Source organism: Sciurus vulgaris (assembly GCF_902686455.1).
Source record: "Sciurus vulgaris genome assembly, chromosome: 1".
Taxonomy (NCBI): domain Eukaryota; kingdom Metazoa; phylum Chordata; class Mammalia; order Rodentia; family Sciuridae; genus Sciurus; species Sciurus vulgaris.
Window position 1 is genome coordinate 26,140,560 of NC_136461.1, and position 18,632 is coordinate 26,159,191.

General features: G+C 39.8%; 1 protein-coding gene across 3 annotated transcripts in view; it reads right to left on the minus strand.

Moving 5' to 3' along the window:
- KIAA0319L (KIAA0319 like) overlaps positions 1-18,605 on the minus strand; it is a 121,589-nt gene extending 102,984 nt beyond the window's left edge. Inside the window, exons 1-2 of one of the 3 annotated variants that reach the window (XM_079130059.1) lie at positions 18,437-18,605; positions 14,799-14,968 (exon numbers count right to left, since the gene is read on the minus strand). In XM_079130059.1, coding sequence (XP_078986185.1) covers positions 14,799-14,968; positions 18,437-18,600 — 334 coding nt within the window. In that variant the 5' untranslated portion in view covers positions 18,601-18,605. The other 2 variants (XM_079130060.1, XM_079130061.1) reach the window with 2 other exon arrangements.
- Between the last annotated feature and the right edge of the window lie 27 nt (positions 18,606-18,632).

Sequence of the window (18,632 nt, forward strand, 5' to 3'; positions counted from 1 at the left end):
AATAAGCTTAAAAAGAAATAAGGAAATAATATAGCTAGGCATGAAGTGTTATTTCAGCAGCTACGGCCAATAGAAGAAAAGTTTATGTCAATTTATCCATTGAAAATCTCCCTTTTTGGAGCATTATGTAAGTGTCATAAAATTTTTTTTAATATTAAAAAAAACCTGCAGTGGGCTGAACTGGGACATGTGAAGACTCAATACAACTGAGCTTCAACACTTAAATATCTCAAACTACTTTTTGCTTATACCAAATAAAAAGCAGAGCTACAGCTGCTTTCTCATCTGTGTGTAAATGAAAGCAAAACTGTGTGAGTAGTTAGTATTCTTAGAATTTTTGAGAGCCAGTTTATTTAAATTAAATCAAAGCCAATCTGTATCTGTACAGAAATACTTTTCTCAGGACTCTTACTCTCTAGACGTTACAGAGCTGTACATCCTCTCTTCCCTCCCTCAGAAATAAAAAAGTAAAAAGAACTCTGCAGGTTAAAAACCGCTTCAGATGAACCTGGAAGAGGTTCAAAGGAATGAGAATATCTCATTTCTCACCAGCCTGCTATACAACAGGGTTCTACTCTTAGCTGCCCCATTGTGCTGCGAATTTATTGTGCTTCTTTATGTTCTACATCTACCTCTGCCTCCATATTGTGAGCTCTCTGATGATAGAAACTGGGTTTTAGCCTGTTACAGTATTTGTTGACCTGAAATGTATGTTATCTATGTAAGCATCTAACACCTATTTATTAGTTATCATTATTTGAATTAAGTATCCTAGAGAAGGTATTTTAAATGCAGGTAACATATTTGATACACTGAATATGAGTCAACATTTACAAAGAACCAAGGACCACAAGTATTAGAGAAGTATAGTCCAATTCATCACCCTACTGTAGCACTGACACTCAGAGAATTTGGTATTGACATCCATGTCTGCTTCTTTACTGCAGATAGGTGGCTTTCAGTAGACTTCATTTTTATGACACGTATTTGGATATATAGATGTTTCTCTTACACCTCCATTTTCAAATTGATTGTAATTTACATTCAACTAACAGAAGTAAAAATGGGCGAATCGGTCAAGGCTTCTGACTATCAAATTATCCAGTACAGACTCTAACCACAGAGAAACAGGCCCTTTACTTCATCTGTAAAATGGCAACACTTCTCTGCAGATTCAAAAGTGACATTAATTCTAGGGATGAAAGTAATAAGGACACCCAAATGTGTCTCATTGTCTCTCAAAAACACATACATTCTCCACAGGCACACAGGAAAAATCCTAGAAACACATCATACAGAGAGAACTTTCACTCTACCACTTCTTCACTAACAGGGCAGCCATGCTGTCAAGTCAGCAACCCCCACATGAAATATGAAAGAGTGGAGGCGAAATAGCTCAATCAAAGCAGCTTGGGAAAAGAAAGGAAGGTATGCTTATCAGAGAAGAGTCTCCGGGGACAAGCCAGAAGACTTTTGCTTCTGCCTTGACCACCCTCAGCTAATAATCCTTCTTGAGGTCCGCTTACCTGAACTTAGGGGCCAAGCCCTCTCAGGAACCCTTCAAAGAGTCATTAAAATTCACCCTGTTATTTGAAAAGTGCACTGTGAGAAATGTCAGAGTGCAGCTTATAAGTGCACTCTGGGGAGCACAGCTGATAGCAATTTTGAAAGCCAAGCAGCTAGAACTGATGAAGTAGAGCGCACAGGTAGAAGGAAAGCTTGGCGCTGCTTCAGCACATGCATGGGGCTATTTTGCTTCAGGTCAGATGCCCAGACTTACCCAGCAGGATGCAGATTACTCAACTTTTTGAAATGGAATATGGCTCTTCAGCTCCTCTCTACAAAGTTGCTTCATTTATTCTGATTAAGACTCATTCACTCTAGCAGGCTCATTTCCATAAGCCTCCAGCTGACTCAGGCTGCCCTTGGTTAAGGACAATAAACACTGAGCTATATATATTTAAAAAAAAAAAAAAAAAAAAAAAAAAGAGGCGCCATCTCTTAACAGGCAAGATGGCAATTCCCTTAAAACTGTAAACCTGAGTCTGAAATTAAATTTACAAAAGTGAAACCAAATCAATGTAAACACCTCTTCTCCAGGACTGTTAATACTACTCATTCCCTTTATTACCTAAAAGTGAGAGAATTCATGAGCACACATTTATATTGAACTCAGATGTGCTGTTGGATTAAAATCAAAGCATAATGTCAAGCCAGCTGGAAGAAAAAGCTTTCCTAAAAATCCTGTCATCTGCTGGGAGAGTTTAAAAAGGAGAATTGTGGTGAGAAACTCTGGGCTCCCACCTTTAGGGGTAGAGTATTCAGTGGGGAGAGATCCAGACAGGCCTGGTCAGCATTCCTCTCTGCTTTTGTTTTTCCTTAGATAATGTCTGTAATATTTAACTCACCATCCAAGCACATTCACAACTCCTTCTTGTCTTAGGGTATTTTATAGTTTTCCTTTGTGATTGACCAGGGAAATTCAAGACTTATATAATTTGGTGCTTGCCTGATGCTAACCATTGGAACTGTTCACTTGAGGGCCTGAGGAATAAGCCTGATGCCAAAAAAGACAGAGGCACCTGACACAGAAAAAGACCTTCAAGTGCTGACTGACCAGCTATATCTAATACACATAAAATGACCAGAAGACACACACTTCCAAAAGGCTGCTATTGTAGAGCTCTCTCCAGATAACTACCCTCAATGCTTATTCAGGGATATAGATTAATTATTAAAGGTGAGAGAGTAAGTGGGACTAAAAGTACAACTGGAGACAGGGACTTCATTCTACATCTACATAACTCTTAGCAGTAGGTTACTCCATTGTGACCAGCTTGAGACATCAAATTCCCTAGCTTACATTTCTAAATTCTGCAAGAAAGACTACATCTCTATGGTCATTTCATCACCTTAGAACCCATGGGAGGGTTCAGACTTCTTGGAGGGAATCTTGATACCAATAACATCATTCCTCTGAAAGAGAATTTCTGGTCCCTAAGCAAGGCAAAGATATACACAGACAGCAGGCTCCATGAGGCCAGAGGCTGTATGTCTTGCTCTCCACTGTATTTTTAATGCTTATGATAATGAGGACACAAGAAATATGCTTAGAAGAAAGGGACTAACTCACTCTGCAAGTTACTAAAACACAAAATCCAAAAATGCTATTGAACTGACCCAGTCAAAACACTATCCTTGCAAAATGGAAGCATAAATCAGTGTTGAGGGAAATAAGCCTTGCAGAGGGCAAGGTGGTATTATGATAAGAGAGTCCTCCTCCTCCAGAAGAAAAGCTACCTTAGCTGGAGGAGGAAACAAGTAGCCTGACATGCTCCTTAGTGGCAGATTACCACCATGGAAAATGGACAATTCTGTTCACCCTGTCATGAGTTTCAATCAATGCCAAGTCTGTAAAACCAAATGAATGGAGGCCTACTTTTTCTGAAAATGCAAAAAGCCCAGCTGCCTACATTATATTTAGTAATGAGCAGACTGAGATACCTCTGGACAGAAGCTTTAAGAAACCAGCAGAGCCAGGCAAGATGGTTCACACCTACAATATCAGCAACTCAGGAGACTAAGGCAAGAGGATCCCAAGCTCAAGGCCTGCTTCAGCAATTTAGCAAGGGCCTAAGCAAATTAGCAAGATCCTGTCTCAAAAAAAAAAAAAAAAAATTTTTTTTTTTTTAAGGAACTGGGGATGTAGCTCAGTGGTAAAATGCCCCTGGGTTCAATCCCCAGTACTCAGGTGGGGGGCAGGGAATCAGGATAGAACCTGCTGGCCACTGGATCATCCCAAGATTAGGCAAGACTTTAAACAACTTGGACTTCATGCCATCACATTAAAATAACTATTGCTAACATTTGCTGGGAGTAGGGCTAATAAGCCTTTTGTGTTAATATTTTATTTAATTCTCACAAAAATCCTAGAGGTACTATCATTCCCAAATTTATAAATGAAAAACCTGATCAAAGGTGGGTTTCAGCAACACCACTCAGTCTATAAAACCAGGACTCAGACTCTTGCTTGTCTGACTACTAACCCCACTCTCGGCCACTATCTATCTGTTGTTAGCTGATGAACAGGCAGTCCAATTCTTAAACTTCTTTTTGAAACTCACCAGTTCTGTGCAGAATTAAAAGTATATATGGGATCTTAACCACAAGGGCTGATTTTTGTTAAGGAAACTCCTAGATGAAGGATCAGAAAGAAAAATTTAAAGGTAGGCCCTAGGGGATAAGGGCATAGCTCAATAGTAGAACCCTGCTCAGCATACACAGCATCCTGGATTCAATCTTTTTTTACTTTTATATTTTGGTACCAGAGATTGAACCCAGGGGTGCTTAACCACTAAGCCACATCCCTAGTCCTTTTTTTATACTTTATTTAGAGGCAAGGTCTCACTGAGTTGATTAGGGCCTCCTAAATTGATGAGGCTGGCTTTGAACCTGTGATCCTCTGGCCTCAGCCTCCCAAGCCACTGGGATTACAGTCATGTGCCACCAGGCCTAGCCTGGGTTCAATCTTTAGTACACAACACACAAAAAAAGTGTATGGCAGGGGTGGGGAGAACAGACCCTCAAATCAAGAGCTATCCATTTTGACCCAAACTTATCAGTACTGCTCACCTGAAAATAGATATCCAAATATTAACTACACACAGCTCTTGACCATGTTCCTGCCAATTCCATACAATGTCTTGAATTAGAAGCTGTTCTAAATACTAAGATTTTTATAAGATCTCCAAAATAAACCAAAAGACTATGCTTTGGCCTGAAATTGTTATTTTGTTTTATAAACTACTCTGCTACCATATTTCCTCCCATGAGAAATTTCTCAGATGGGTCAATTTAAAAGAGCTTTTAAAATTGAGGTTTACTGCTTGCTAATTATGCCATTTTCTCATCCCTCTTCACTTATTACACAAGTTAGAAAATACATTTATGTTTGTATAGTTTTTTCTAAAAGACAAAAAGAACTCGCCAAAATTATAGTTTTCCAAGGTAGAAGGACATAAGATGATTATCTTTTACCAGAGACTATCTAAGCAAGATACAAGGATTTAATTTCATTGGAGAGAGGCTAACTAGGGATTCTGATTGGTCTTATGTCAATTAAATTGTGATATAACAAGATCCCACAGATTTGTTCAATGCTAGCTGAATTTTAGAATCGAAAAGTTTACATGATTTGTGTTAACAGCCAGAAAAGTCTACCGTCTCCCAGCTGCCATGTACTCAAGTCATTATCCTACAATCTGAGGAGACAGATTTAGGATTAATAATTTATTATGTTCCTGTACTGCAATATAGTTAAGAATATAGGACAGTTTGGCAGGGAAAAGTTCCTGCTGAAGGCTCATTGCTGTAAGGTACATTCCATTAGTCATCCACCTGAAATTAGGTGCCCAGAAGATACAAGAAGAGCAGGGATATAATGCCATCTAAAATGTCTACCCAAAATGCTTTTCCCCTGAAGATAAGACAAATGCATGCTCAAAATATATCATTTTCAGCAGGTGGAGGGGCTAAGGGGAATTGAAATCAAATTCCATGCATGCATGATTTTGTCAAAATGAACCCAACTTCTATGTATAACTATAATGCTCTAATAAAAAATAAAAAATGAACATAATATATCATTCTCTTAAAGGAAAGATACTGCTTGGTCTGACTGCTTATAATATGGGTTACTGCCCTCAAAGTCCTACCAAAGGGTAAGGGCAAAGAAGGAAAGTGAGGCCAGGAACATTTACCTGTGCTCACAGACACAAGTAGAAACAAAAACAAAAAAGAAGGGCAGCTAGTGACGAAAAGATTTCTTGCTAGGCCAGGAGCTTAGCTTCTGACTGAGAGAGGGCTGAGGATGATAATTAAACTCTCCCACCCAGAGTTTGGGACTAATTAAAATATAAAACATGGCAGTTAGGGAAGATGAAGATCAAACTGACATTTTTATAGTAAGTGACAGGGTGACTGGAGAACATGGCAGAGATACGTAACCACAAATGGACTTTCTTATACTTTCCAATACAGAATTAAACTTAACTGGAAATAAGGCTGCCCTAGCATGGGCAGGGCAGCACATGGAAGGGTAAGAACAATGCAGATCCTGAAGACTGGCCACTCACTCCATACAACAGGATTCTTTTCTAACCTCATCAATCAGAAAAATCACTCTGCTGTTTGTGGAGTGAGGCAGAGAAAAGGTGAAGAAAGAGCAAAAGTTACCTTCCAAATGTTGTTCCCTCCTGGAGAGTAAAGCACCTACTTAATGGGCAGAGACTGAGAAGTAGAGAGGAAAAAAGGATTCTCCCTAACACACATTCCAAGGTAGTACTCTTTCCAGCATTGTCTTTAGGTTACTCCAACCTAACCTATGTTACTACCTACTATGTGCTAAGTGCTAAAAATGTAACTCTGAGTCAAAGTCAGTTCTGTGGAGCAAACAGACACATAAACAGGTAATCACAGTAGGAGTCTGCTCTAGCTATGATGGAGGAACTTGGCACCTCTCATCATCCTGCCATAAGCAACTATAAAACTGGATAGAATAAACAAGACAACTGTTTTTAGTCAGGAGAAAACAGAGTGCAAGGCTGCAATCCTGAGAAAAGGAAAGCTTGAAGTGAACCTCACAACTGCCCAATTCTCTATTAAAGAACAATTTCCCAACTGTAGCAGGGTAATCTAGAACCTAAACAGAAGGATCTCACTGAGCCCCAGAGGCCGAAATACGTGTTTGGCTAGAATTCAAGAGATAATAAACTGGAGAGTAAGGAGTTATAAAAAGAAAGTTCCAGAATCCAGTGGGAAGGTCTCCTACCAGTCTGAGGCCAAGGGCTCTATAATAAAGGCACAGGGCAAGACTGCTTGAGGTTTATCAGACTGCAGATGCTACAGGACTGAAAGGGAAACAGAATCACTAGAAGACAAGCAGTGCTGGGGGTAGAAAGCAAGGACAATGGGACTGGGGATATAGCTCAGTTGGTAGAGTGCTTGCCTCACAAGCACGAGGCCCTGGGTTCTGGGTTCAATCCCCAGCACTGCCAAAAAAAAAAAAAAAACAAAAAAAAAAAACCCAAGGACCATGTTAGAACTCTGAACCTGTCAGAGTGAATAAAGAAAGGCTCAGGGGGCTGTGATTCTGGTTCAGTGGTAGAAGGCTTGCCTAGCATGTGTGAGACACTAGGTTTGATCCTCAGCATCACATAAAAAATAAATAAAATAAAGAAAAAGAAAAAAATAAATTATTGTGTTCACCTATAACTTAAAAAAAAAAAAAGAATGGCTCAGGAATTTCTACCTCAAAATACATACACAATGGAATATTGCTCAGCCTCAAAGATGAATAGAATTATGGCATTTGCTGGTAAATGGATGGAGCTGGAGAATATCATGCTAAGCAAAATAAGCCAATCTCAAAGAACCAAAGATGATGCTTTCTCTGCTTTGCAGATGCTAATGCACAATGGGGTCGGGAGCTAGGGAAGAATAGAGTTACTTCAGATTAGGTAGAGGGGATTGAAGGGAAGGGAGTGGGTACCAGGATAGGAAGGATAGTAGAATGAATCAGATGTTATTGCCCTGTGTACATATATAACTATACAACCAGTGGAATTCTACATCATGTGTAATCAGAAGAATGAGAAATTATACTCCATTATATATGATATATCAAAGTGCATTCTACTGTCAAGCATAACTAATTAAACCAAATTAAATTTTTAAAAAATATAGTAGAGATGGTATTTTTTATGTTTATAGAGAATAAAGGAGGAGAAAGGAGCAAAAATTCAAGAGTTCAGTTCTGATATGTTAACTCAATGGTAGCTGGGAGACATCTAGTTAGAGATACGTGACAGACAGGTGGTTTGGTGCTCAGGAGCAGCTGTAGATCTGGGAGTGGTGAACACATAGGTTACAAGTGCAGGAATAGTTACAGGAATGAGACTGTCTAGAGAGAGCACAAAAGAGTGGGATGAGACAGGTCTGAAACAGAACCCTGAGGAAGAAAATACTGAAGAGACACAAAGAAGGGAATGAGGGAAAAATAACTAGAAAGCACAGTGCCTCAGCTAGAAGGAGGAAAAAGAAAAGCATGGAATAACTAAGACAAGTGAAGAAAGGTCCAAAGAAAATAGGCAAAGGGATCAAGTGCAGCACAGATGTTAGGAAAGGTAAAATGTGAAAGTGTCCAACCAGGACAGGTCATGGTCACCTTGGCAAAAACCTAAAAGGTTTGGGCAGAAGTCAGATCTCACTGAACTCAGAAGAGGACAGAGGTAGGAGAACAGAGAAACCAAACATGATTTGCTCTCTCATATAGTTTTATTGACTGGGAAGACCAAGTCAGGAACTACACAAAGCTCTCACAAAGAACAGTGCCTACCTCAGTAAATATTTGTTGAGTGAATACGTAATAAAAAATGAACAAATGAATGAACTAAGAAACCTCTACCATCTGGTTGGTTCCCTAGTTCTTATCTCTCGCTATGTCAGTTTGTTGGCAAACTGGATATGTATTAGTCCCAATGCCAACCTCTGCTTTCTCTTTGAAGCCTTCCCTGATTTTCTAACCTTTTAATTTTCTCCACTATAATAAAAATGATGGATAATAATAAGCATTGATGAAGACACAGAGAAAATTGGAACCCTCAATGTAAAATAGGGCAGGTGCCATAGAAAACAATTTAAACAAAGAGTTATCACGCAATCCGGCAATTTCACTCCAAGGTACATACCCAGGACAATGAAAAACATGTTCACACCAAAACTTGTACAAAAATTTTCAGAGCACCATTATCCATAATAGCCAAAAAGTAATAACACCCCAGTGTCTACCAACTAGCAAATAAACAAATATATTTGGCATATCCAGACAACAGGATAACAATCAGACATTAAAAGGAATGAAACCTGCAACAACACAGATGAACCTTGAAAACAAAAGAAGCCAGATACAAAAGGTTATATATGATTTCATTTATATGAAATATCCAGAACAAGCAAAACCACATTATAAAGTAGTAATTTCTAGGAGCTGGAGTCAGGGTAATAGGGAGCAACTGGTAATAAGTTCAGGGTTTCTTTTTTTTTTTATTTATTTTTATTGTAAACAAATGGAATATATCTTGTTTTCAGGGTTTCTTTTGGAAATAAGAATGTTGATCTAAAATTAGTGGTATATCTAAAAAAAAAATAACCTCTGATCTCTTACTACGAAACACCTAAAGTCTACCCATTTATTTAGGACTACATTTATTGGTTGGTATCGAGTACAACTGTTCTCTTCAGTGAGAGAGATTCCTTGAAGATAGAGAACCTCACCAACTTTCTCCTGGATTATTTCATTAACTTCCTAATGAATACTCTCTCTCCAACCCTGACCTCCCTTCTTCCTCCCATCTCCACCATTATCATTCTCTTATACTTCAGCAAAACTGACCTAAATATTTATTGATATTACAATATAATTAATACAAATTAATATAATATTTGACAGCAATGTTAAAGTACTATAGAGTATTTGCCTATAAGAAGTATATAGACAAATCACTAGGGCATGAAAAGAAAAAACAATTTCATATTTGTTTTTAGTTGATCCTTTTAAAATTTTTATTTTGCCTGGGGATGGTGACAAATACCTGTAATCCCAGCTACTTGGGAAGCTGAGGCCAGAAGATGGCAAGTCCAAAGCCACTGCAGCAATTTAATAAGACACTGTTTCAAAATGGAAAGGGCTGGGGATGTATCCTAATGGTAGAATGCCAATGGGTTCAATCCCCAGTATGTATGTATGTATGTTCATATATATAAATAAATAAAATTTTGGTTTGGGCATTATATATATATATATATATATAATTATATATATAATTAAATATATACAATTAGTTCAGTGTTACTTGATATAATGTATAAAAATATACTGTAGTGTATACTCAACTTTTTTACAGATTTTAATGCATAATCAAAGTAATTTGTAGACCACCTACATAAAAAATTAAAACTGAGGCTTCCTTGATATGCGAATGCTAACACACAAAAAGGGGTAGGGGAAGAACAGAAGTTCAGCAGATTAGACAAAAGAGGAATGAAGGAAAGGGAGGGGGGCTAGGAATAGGAAAGGCAGTAGAATGAATTGGATATAACTTTCCTATATTCATATAGGAATACACCATAGTGAATCTCTACATCATGTATAACCACAAGAATAGAATCCTAATTGGTACAAATTATACTCCATATATACATATATATATATGCCAATTACATATATAATATGTCAAAATACATTCAACTGTCATGTATATCTAAAAAGAAAAACAAAACAAAACTGAGACTTCTTAACATGGTAAACAAGATCCTTTGTGACCTGACCACCACCTACCTCTCCAGGAAGCTTTGCTTCTTATACAACAGCTTCACTAAACAGCTGGTGGAGTTTCCTCCATATACCAGGCTGCTCCACACTTTATGCCTCTGTTCTTACATTCACATTGCTTGGGAACATCTTTTGAATCCTTCGAATTCAACCTTCAAAACTGCTCAGGTATCAGCCTCTCTGGAAAGGATTCCTTACATCTTCCCTTCACCTCTAAGCTAAATGCCTTCTCTCTGGTTCCAGCAGGACTCTGCAAAGTATCTCTCCATCTTTTCACCCCGTGACTAGCCTAGGCCCAGACTTCAAGAAAGTTCTCAAGTAATGGTTCTGAATTAAATATTTTTTTCTCTGTACCCTAAATACACCAACTGTGTAATCTCCTTCCCCAAAGCAGGTCAGCAGAAGTTTTCATAGCCATTTGTTAGTTTTAGTCCTGTATTAGTGTCTTGTTTTAGGCTTCCAGGACAATTAGGTTCATCCATGCATCTCCAACAAACCTGTACACACACCTCTTCACCTTTTCACATGTACACATTCTTTCTTTCAATATGTCAATCTATTTGTTAAGATTTTAGTCCCTTGAGGTCTTTTTGTTTGTTTGTTTGATACTAGGGATTGAACCCAGAGGCACTTAACCACTGAGTGACATCACCAGTCTTTTTTATATTTTATTTACAGACAGGGTCTCACTGAGTTGCTTAGGCCTCAATACGTTGCTGAGTCTGGCTTTGAACTCACCTCCTGCCTTAATCTCCTGAGCCAGTGGGATTACAGAGGCTCCTTAAGGAGACTTTGTATATCTCTGTTCTGACTATGCTGATTTTGCAGTTTAATTCTCAAAAGAGAATCCCCATTGTTTTAGTCAGCTTTTTTGCTGCTGTGACTAAAGGGATCTGACCAGCACAAGTGTAGAGGAGAAAAGGCTCACAGTTTCAGAGGTTTTAGTCTTAGTCCATAGAAGGCTGGCCTCATTCCTCAGGGCTCAAGGTGAAGCTGAACATCACGGCAGGAGAGGGTGGCAGAAGGAAGCAGCTCGCATCACGGTGACCAGGAAGCACAGAGAGAAAGCCTCTACTCTCCAGGTACAAAATATATATCCCAAAGCCACGCCCCAATTCCAATCTCCTCCTGCCATACCTTACCACTTCAGTTGCAACTCAGTTAATCCCTATCAGGGGATTAAATCACTGATTGGGTTAAGACTCTTACAACCCAGTTGCTTCTCCTCTGAACCTTCTTGCATTGTCTCACATGTGAGCTTTTGGGGTACACCTCATATCCAAACCATAACACCCCTATTGCTAATTTATTAATTTATTCAGCAAATAAATATTTTTATGGCACATCTACTATGTACCATGCACTTGTACTTACTTGGAATACTAAGTACAAGTAAAAGAAGAAAGATCCCTGCTCTCAAGAAATTGACAGATTACTACAGGAATTTCTAAGTTCTAATGATCACCTCACCTTTGTTTCCAAATGATAAATGCCAGGTCCAAAATGCTATTTTCAAGCCATTTAATAGTAAAATTAAACATAAAAATAGCAATTCAGTGGCTTACAAGGAAGACAGAGTGGTTTTATCAGATAAACTGTAACCACTATTTTCTTGCAGCAAGCTTCATCATTGAAACCAAAAACAGAAAAGAAAAGAAACCCTTAAAGTATAAGTCAGAGGGACTGGGGCTCTACCAAGGATGAAGTAAACTATTAAGTGGTAAACAGGAACAGGGGACAACTGAAGAACTCCCTTATTTTGGTTATTTTTTTCAGGAATAATCCCTACATTCCACGAGATAAATGACAACAGCAAACAATTAAGAATGTATCTGAATGCTGGATGCAGTGGTACACACCTGTCCCAGCAACTCAGAAAGCTGAGGCAGGAGGATTGAAAGTTTGAGGTCAGCCTCAGAAGCTTAACGAGACTTTGTCTCCAAATAAAAAATTAAATTTGCTGGGGATGTAGCTCAATGGTAAAGTGCTGCTGGGTCTAGGTTTAGTCCTCAGTATTGGGGGGGAAAAAAAAAAAGTATTTGACCAGGAAAAAACCTAAGACTTCAGGTAAAAACTGAGTAAACTCACAATATATAAAACCTGACTCAAGTTATCACCAGTTGCTTTTTGCTGCTATTTTTTGTTGCTGCTTTTTCAGGTAGTTGCTTTTTCCTTCCTTATAAAAAAGATTATAAAAATACACTGAAAAAAGATCTGAAAAACATAGACTATAAAGTGATAATAATTCCACTACTCAAAAAATATATATGAACTTTTAGTTATATATCTTATTTTAGACTGTTTTCTATTTATATATCTTTTCACAAAATTGGTAGTACAGTGCATATCTTGCTTTCGTCATTTAACATTAGGAGCATTTCCTCACGTTCTTGTTCTTCTAAATTATTATTTAGGAGTTAGATAATATCTTCTGCATTTGTGAATATGCAAAAATTCCACTACTGCCCTATTGTTGAGCAGGTTATAGCAATGTTTCACAGCATAGAAAAAAATGAGTGTTGATGCATACTCTCAGGCACAACTACCTAAATGTATCCTTGAGATACTTGAAAGGGGAATTAAGTCAAAGGATATAAACCTTTTAGGTCTCATATACTTTTGCCAAGGAGTTCTCTATTAAAAATTCTCCAGCACTATATGAGGGCAACCACATCATCCCTTAGCAACACTAAATGTCTTTACTTTTTTTTTTTCCTGTTCTGGGGATTGAATCCAGGGCCTTGTGTCTGCGAGGCAAGCGCTCTACCAACTGAGCTATATCCCCAGGCCCATGTCTTTACACGGAAAGACCCAGACTTGTTTATCCCTCCCCTGTTCTTCGAATCCCTCAAATAACAAGCTGCTTATCAAGGTTCTGGGTAAAGAGAAAGTTATTGGTCCTCAAAAAGATTATCTGTGGTTAGAAGGCAGCACAACAGAAGAGAAAAGGCATGTGCTCTGGAGGGGTCAAACCTGTCATGTTTTTGCTGTGTGACCTTGGTCACATCATTTTGCCTCTCTGGGCCTCAATTTCCTAATTTACAAAATAAGAATAAAACTATCTGATTTAGGGTTATCATGAGAATTAAATGAGAAAATGTATGCAATGTTTATAACCAGGAGTCTGGTATGTGAATGATATACTTAAAAAATGTTATTTTTCTAATTTGATGAAGTTAAATCAGTAACTTTTTTACTTCAAATGGTCTTACATTAAATGTTGCCTAGAAATAGTCAAGAAAACATCATAGGGTTAAAAAAAATTTAGGTCACAAAGTGCAGTGGCACATGCCTGTAATCCCAGTTTGGGAGGCTAAGGCAGGAGAATCAGCCCCAGCAACTTAGCAAGGCCCTAAACAATTCAGCAAGACACTGTCTCTAAATAAAATATTAAAAAGGGTAGGGGATGTGGCTCAGTGGTAAAGTGGTCGTGGGTTCAATCACTGGCACCAAAAAACAAAAACAAAAAAATGAAAAAACACATTTAGGTCACTTTTCTATCAATTGCAATTAATTATACAATCATCGACCACCACTGTAAGATAACAAAAACCCCAAAGTTGATGTTAGTAAAATTGCTAAATACAGTAATTACTTAGCTCTTAAAATCATGACCACTAATTGCTTTAGAAAAGCAACATAAATCTTTATAATTACATGAGCAGAAGTCTGATGAGTTATCCCCAACAGTGGTCTCTATAGCAGAAGGATTTTGGTCATTACCCAGAATGGCAGTATACTCAGAAGTCTTTCTCAAATTGCTGTTTTCTCACACTCCGAACTCTGAAAAGGAACTGTGTCAATAAAAGAACTGAAAGAGGGAAGGGGAAAAAAAAAAGAGTATTTTCCTTTGATATTCAGCCTTCTTGGCACTGACTCCTGGCAATAGGCTCTAGTGGGGTGAAATAATCTTGAGGAGGAAAGCCTACTCTACAAAACACAGCATTTTCTATGGAAAAAGCAAGGAATACATTCTCTCCTCTAGGAAAGGAAACAAAGTATCATTTACTAAGCATGTCTGTTCAGAGTGCTATACTGCATGCTTTAATTAAATCGTTCTCAAATCAAACTATGAGATGGATCTTATCCTTCCTCAAAGACACTAGGTAACTTGCCCAAGGCCTTAGTCATTAAGTAGAAACATCCAGCTCCAGGCCCCAGATCTATCCAACTCTGAAAGCTTTATCTTTTCAAAGCATTTTTTCAAATCACAAAATGATCGTGCCAGTTTTTTATTTAAATTTTGGTTCCAAAACAAAACAAACTAACCCAAAAACTTTAATACCAAAAAAAATAACATTTTCTGTCAAGTAGTAGACTGTTTTTCTGCCTCTTAGTGTTTAAGGTGAACTGAGGGACTCAAACAGATTGCCCTTTTTGAATCTTAAATCTATAAAGAAAACAATACCTGTTGACAACCACAGAGCACTGAAGCAGAAGCAAGTATAAAGCAGGTACCGGCTTCTCAACCACTTCATGGATGTCTGCCAACAACATCCTGATAAAATCCAGGAAGCGAGACTTGGCTTGACTCCCAGCCTCTTCTCCATGGCCTTCCAGACTGGCAGAACCAGTACACTAGAAAGACAGAAAAAGAAGAAATTAAATGCCAAGTAATTAATAATTGATTCCTGGAAATGTGGAATGCTGGAGAATGTGACAGATTAGGAGAAAGAAAAATTTCAAGTTTGTCTTTCAGTGCACACCCCTGCCTGTAAATTTCAAACCTGAGCTTTGACATAACCTATAATTATCAGGATAACAACAGAGCAAGGGAAATAAAATGAATTCACTATAAAATTGAAATATTTTATATTCCATTATTGTCTAATCTAACAGTAAATCATCTATGTAACAGAATGGGAAGAGTAGCAGCCTGGGAGCGAAAAATGCTTTTGATTTTTCAGTTCCAGTTCTGCTAATAGCTTTGTGACTTTGACCAAACACATTTTCTTATCTATAAAAAGAGGCTGGACTTCTGACTAAACTGACCTGTGGGAGTTGTAAAAAATTTTTTTAATGTGATCATATTTAGGGCATGTACTGTCACTCTCCAGTCTGTTACAATTCCCACCACTATTATCTTTAAAATCTACCCAATTTATACTTCATGTTATTCCCCCAATTCCTAAGAGTCATCTACAATTCCTGGCTTAAATTCATACACACATTCAGCAATTTGTCAGGCACTGTGCTGGCTACTCCAGAATTTAAGGGCTAGATGATTTAGGTCCCTTCTAGCAGGAAAAGGAAAAAAAAAAAAAAGCTTCTTCCTCTTTACAATTTTTCTATATTCTATAAATTGTTATATAAATCTTGGCAATAAGAGTGTTGATAATACAGTTCTGAAGAAGCAATTAAATAATCTATTGGTTAGGCAAAGCGGCTTGCACCAGCTTCTCAGAAGGCTGAGGGAACAGGATTGTGTGAGCCTGGGAATTCAAGGCAAGCCTGAGCAACACAGCAAGATCCCCATCTGGTGGGTTGGGGGAGACTTCTACCCTAAATATGTACCCATCAGCCAGGCACCATGATACACACCTGTAATCCAAGATACGCAAGAGGCCGAGGCAGGAAGACAACAAGTTCAAGGCCAGTCTAGGCAATTTAGCAAGACCTTTTCAAATATAAAATTTTTAAAAATGGGCTGCAGGCATAGCTCAGTGGTGGAGCCCTCATGAGTGAGGAGGCCCTGGGATTCAATCCCTAGTACCTCCCCACAAAAAGAAATTTTAAATATATACGTATGCCTGTCATCCACATCTGACAACACAGAATGACAACCCCTAATTCTCACCTCCAGCTAGCTCAGAGAGATCCAGATCAGCATTACCTAGGTTGGATTTCAAAGCTAATGCCAGGAAACAAACACTAACACACTAGAAAATTGAGGTATAACCTACCTAAGAAAGGTTTTCACTGAGCCTTAACTATATAAAGGACTTCATCTTTCTCATCCAACAATTCCTATTTCTAGGGGCTGGGGATGTAGCTCAGTTAAAGCACTTGCCTAGCAAGCATAAGGCCCTCGGCTCCATCCCCAGCACCCAAAAGAAAAAAGAAAGAAACCATTCCTATTTCTAGTTTGTGTTATAGTTGTATGTTAGGGAACAGGGGACAGAAAAGAGATGTGTGGATCAGAGATACACTCAAGAGATTATGAAATGGAGCCTAAGTTAGAAAGTATATCCAGCAACTTCTGTAGCCTTCCAGGTTGGAATGTGTGTGTGTGTGTGTGTGTGTATGATCTTACCCAACACATTTCTGCCTACCACAAAAGGATTTAAAACTCAAGGTGACTCAACACCTGTCATCAGTAGCCTGGCAGGTGGTTGGGAAAAGCAGAAAAAAGAAATGAATAGGCTTTGAAAACAGGAGTAATAAACACCACTGGACTAGCAAGCTGATTAGAAGTGCAATATCTTACAAACCGTGCACAAGAGAGGCACATCTATTTCCATTTGAACTGCTAACCAGTCCTTCTGCTGAAACCTACAATTGCCTATGGGCACAAATCACTGCTAGGGTCCAGTTAAAGGCTTGCTGACCACAGGCAGGAACAACACAACACCAAGATCCAAATGGTTTGTTATCAAATCAAAGGATAACAACCCAGGGAGAGAACACACACCCCCACAATACTTGACAAATGAAAATCCAGAAAAGCTCCCAATAGTTCTGGCATTTAGGGCGTTACAAGTACACTCGAAATAAAAGCATTCTCTGTTGCAGCAGCTGTTCAGAGAGAGCAGGGGGTAATGTTTACTTAATACTTCAGGTTGATGGGGGATGTATCATAGTTCAGTCTGTCAGCTACATACGTGGAACTCCATTTATGTACACAGCGATAAGATATGTTTGAATAAGGACAGAGCACGTCTGAAAAAGCCTATTTAGCGGGTGTGAGTAATCAAAAATAAAGCTTTAAAGAAAAAAAAGTCTCAGATACTTGGGAAAGTTACAGAACAGACTGCCATGAATAGCTTTGCTTATATTTGCAGACACTGTTTTCCAAATAGCTTGAAAAATGAACAGATTGTTCTGGGAGGTCGTCTTTCCAAATCGTTCCTAGTTTCCAGTCTGTTAACCATAAGAAAGCACAAGGAGAGTTGACTAATGCTCTTTACTAACAGCATCCATTGTCGATGAGCACAACCATCACGAGGTGAGAGAAGACAAAGCATTCCTGGAACCTCGCTGAGATTTTCTTTTTGACTTCCTAGGCTTCACCTCTACTCGCTGCAGGCACCACAGGACCCTCTGCGGGGCATAATTTTCAAAATCCTGAATGAGGTTGGTTTCGAATTGTAATTTACACATCACACTCAACCCCGCCCCCCTTACTCTGCATCAACTTTCAGTCTCGGTGGATGATCAAACACCAGAGACAGCAGCAGATAAAGGCGAGGCTGCAGAGGTCGAGGGTGTTAGAAGGACGGCAGCGACCTGAGCCCGATCTGTCAGTACTGACTGCCAGGGAATGGAGGGAGCTGCATGACCAGACCGGGGCCCAAAAGAAGCGGGATTCAGTCTGGGACTCGAGTTCCGCACCTGCAAGGCCAGAAGCAGCTGACTGCCCTGGCCAGCCAGGAGCGCCACCTCCGAGTCCCAACACCGGGCCAGCGCACCCCCAGGCATCGTCGGTCCCGCCAGCCCCTCCCCTGAGCTCATGGTCCTCGGCCTGGCAGTCAGCCGCCCCGGCCACCTACCGGGGCTCAGGGCCATAGAGCGGGGCCCCGGCTCTCGGCGGCCTCCGCCTCCTCCCGGTCCATGGGCTCGGAGCCCCAACCTTCTCTCCCTTCACCCGGAGGAGGAGGAAAAGGAAGAAGGTAGTGCGGGGTCCCCACCCGGACAGCTCCCTCTCGCCTCAGCCTCCCCGGACAGCGACGTCGGCCGGAAACGCCGCCTCCTCCCACCTCCTGGGGCTCAACCCGGAAACACACTCTTCATGCTAATCAAGCCCTCCCGCCCCCACCCTCCGGAAGCGCAATTCCAGCCGCGAGCCCGAGGGGGAGGAGGGGCAGCGCTGGGGGTAGAACTACGCACAAGCGAAGGAGTCTGGACCCCCAGCCTCTCGCCTCCCGCTCTCCTGGGACAGCCTGCACCTTGCCTTCTTTGCACGAGCCCCAGGGCCCAAACTCTGGCAATACCCACAAGGAAGATGGCGGCAACGGCGGCACCACCGACGGCGTAGCGCCCTGCCGTGCCATTGGTCAGAGCCCGGAGTGAAGCCTCCGCGGAT